This window comes from Rosa chinensis, chromosome 1, assembly GCF_002994745.2.
Source record: "Rosa chinensis cultivar Old Blush chromosome 1, RchiOBHm-V2, whole genome shotgun sequence".
In the NCBI taxonomy this organism is placed as follows: Eukaryota; Viridiplantae; Streptophyta; class Magnoliopsida; order Rosales; family Rosaceae; genus Rosa; species Rosa chinensis.
Window position 1 is genome coordinate 10,892,820 of NC_037088.1, and position 3,306 is coordinate 10,896,125.

A 3,306-nucleotide genomic window follows, 5' to 3' on the forward strand; every position below is an offset into this window, starting at 1 on the left:
TAATGTATTTGAGAGAGATTGATGAGAGAGATGTGTATTATTATTGAGAATAGGAGCCCTATATATAGGGATTACAAAGTGCTAGTTCTAATGTTACAAGGAATACCAATCCGTGTAGGATTGGGAAATCTAGAACCTTCTCTCCTATTGCTACTCCTAGTTTGATAAGGCACACTAAATCGATATTCCTTCAACACTCAACACGCCCCGCACGTGTGGCGAATTTTCAAGCCATACACGTGGACAACTTGGGTGACGTGAAGCCCGTGTGGCCGTTAGGCACGCACACGTGGGTAACCTGCTCTGATACCATGATAAAGTAATTTGGAGTTCACATCCAAAACCAATTGACAATGGATGGAGTGTCCCAAACCCTTATAAACTCATAGGCAAGATCTCATTTTTCCCATATGGGACCACCCTGCAAAATAACAAGTCATCAAACTTCTAATTCTCAGCGTTAGTTACTGAAGCATCTTCTTCCATCTGGTCAGCTAACTGTTTCAAAACTGAGTATATTTTATCTTTCAGAGGATGCAACCAGTCTGATACAGTGAAAGCATGCACTCTACTTTGAACTTCTACCCAACTAATGGCTCGCTCTTTCCTCACATGTCTCTCATCCATAAGCCATCTCACCTTCTCTACCAGCTCCCATCTACCTTCTTCAGCATATATGTTCGAAAGCAAAACATAGGGAGCAGAAGATTGAGGCTCCAACTCGATAAGGTGTTCAGCCACTTTTCTTCCCAGCTCTGTATTTCCATGGATTCTACAAACACCAAGTAATGCATTCCAAACTTGACCGCCAGCTTTACATGGCATATTTTCGAGCTGGTTCATCAACTCATCAAAACATCTAGCTCTACCCAAGAGATCAATTAAGCATGCATAATGTTCCTCATGAGGAACAATGCCATAATCATCAGTCATGGACTTGAAAAGCCTATGCCCTTCCTGCACTAGACCAGAATGACTACAAGCATTGAGAATGACAACAAATGTGGTCGTAACCGGCTTTACACCTGAACTGACCATGTTTTCAAACATCTGCAATGTCTCTGTACCATGACCATGCTGTGCTAAGGCAGACATCATTGTGTTGCATAACACAGTGTCTTGCTTGTCACCCATGAGCTTGAATACCTGCCTTCTGGCCCCCAAATTGCCACATTTGGAATACATGTCGATAAGAGAACTCACAACAATCGTGTTGGGTCTTAAATTACTTCTTACTAAAGAGGCATGCATTTGTTTACCATGCTTAAGCGAAGCTATACTAGCACAAGCACAAAGGCAACTACTAAAGGTAAACTGATCAGGCCTGACTTGAAACAGCATCATCTCTGCAAACAATGCAAGCACTTCATGCCCCAATCCATTCCTAGCATATCCCGAAATCATTGATGTCCATGACACCGGGTTCTTCTCAGGCATCCGATCAAACAACTCACTAGCTGATTTCATATCCCATTTGGCATATCTCGAAACCAGTGTGGTCCAAGCAAGAACATACCTCACAGTCATCTCATAGAACAATCTCCTGGCATCTGCCATCTCCCCACACTTGGCATAAGCATCCAAGAACAACCTTGTCAATCATTCTACGATCTGTAGTACTTGCTGCAACTGTAAGTAACCATGGTGCTACACTTTTTGTAATTGCTTATATCGTATTTCTCAAATGCAATTCCGATCTTCACATATCTTTCGGGAAGGGAATTGCGTTGCAGATGCATTAGCGAATTACGGTGCGACTTCTAGTGATCTGACTTGGTGGGATTTAGCTCCTCCTTTCATTGACAGACATTGTCAGAGTGACAGTTTGGGAATGCCGAATTTCCGTTTTTGTTCGTTGTTTTTTCCTATAGCTGTTTTCTGTTTGGTATGGGAGGTTTTGGTTTTTGTTCCCCCTCCTTTGTGTATTTTTTCTTTCTTCTTTAATAAATTCTCACAGGTTAAGGTGGCTCCTTGGCTCTCTTAACCTTTGACTTCAGCCAAAAAAAAAAAAAAAAACCATGGTGCTGCACTTGTTACGGTACTAGCTCTAGGACCATTATTGCCTGCCGAGTTTGATGTATCCCCTTTGCCATTGCATGGAAAGATCCGACAGCAATTGGATCATGCTGCAGTAGTACAGTTACATCTGGGCTTCCTATTGAAATTGTAATGATATCAACTCCATCGGCAATAGCATCATCAAAAGCAGCCAAGATAGCCTCTGTAGGGCATCCTTGGTCTCTGCATGCAGACTCTATACGCAGCAACTCTCGCTGAGGGAACTCCCCCTCTTGCAATGCCTTGGGCTATACCATAAAAGCTGACATCCTTTACATGCAGCATTCCCGCTGCTGTTGAGGCAGTGTGTGTTCCATGGCCACTTTCATCCCTTGCAGACTCAGAGGATGAGTTGTAAAACCGAGCACCAATGAGCTTATTATTACAAGTAAAATTTTTGCCACCTACACAAGCACCTTTCCACTTCTTGGGAGGAGGCCCAAAACCATCGTCTTGAGGCTCTCCGAATCAGGCCAAATTCCAGAGTCAATGACACCAATAATGATATCACTCTCAACGCTGTCATTTCGTTGGATTTTCTCATTGAAACCGAGAAAGTCCCAAGATCTTGTCGTTTGAAGTTGGAAAGTTGTGATTGGAAATACAGAGACTACTTCTATCATGCTAGCAATCCTTTCCCTTTCCCGGTCAGTTAGGTATGCAGCAAATCCATTGAAACTCCTTTGGTAGCTTATTATAAGAAAATGGAAGTGGAGTTGCTCTCGACAACTCTTTCTAGTATACCAAGATGGTGAGAGTGTGAGACAATGGTGAGTACACCTCACTATCAGGAAGTGACCCCAGGTACACGATATGGAGCTTTCTATTTTCATCGATGGCTTTGCAGAAGAAGAAGCTCAAGGTTAGTATAAGAGTGGGGACAACATAGGAAACCTGGAGAGCTCTATGCTTTGCCATTGTTTTTTATGCTAAAAAAAATGTTACAGTGAAGAGTGCTTTATACTAAGATCAAAAACACAATACCAGACCTCCATTATGTATCTGGATGTTTCATTAATTTGATTTATTATGCATCTTTGGCATAATAAGTAACCTACACATAATTTATTTTCCTTATTGACAAAATGCAATTCATCATATTCCATGCATATATGTTATGTAGTTCCAGATTAGCCATAATAACTTTCTAAGAACGTTTCAAAATCCTGGATTTAGCTCTGATACAGTGTCTACACATAGCTGTGAATAATAAGGTCAAATTCTATAATTGGTGCATATTTGACCCTT

The 3,306-nt window shown here is 41.6% G+C and overlaps 1 protein-coding gene and 1 pseudogene across 1 annotated transcript; both read right to left on the reverse strand.

The window, feature by feature from the left end:
- Positions 1-447: 447 nt before the first annotated feature.
- LOC112200704 (pentatricopeptide repeat-containing protein At2g21090) lies at positions 448-1,584 on the reverse strand (the record flags this gene model as incomplete). Its single annotated transcript, XM_024341716.1, has 1 exon — positions 448-1,584. A coding segment is annotated over one exon (1,137 nt), but the record flags the coding sequence as incomplete, so codon positions are not given.
- A 1-nt stretch (position 1,585) lies between these two features.
- LOC112200716 lies at positions 1,586-2,976 on the reverse strand (annotated as a pseudogene).
- Positions 2,977-3,306: the final 330 nt, after the last annotated feature.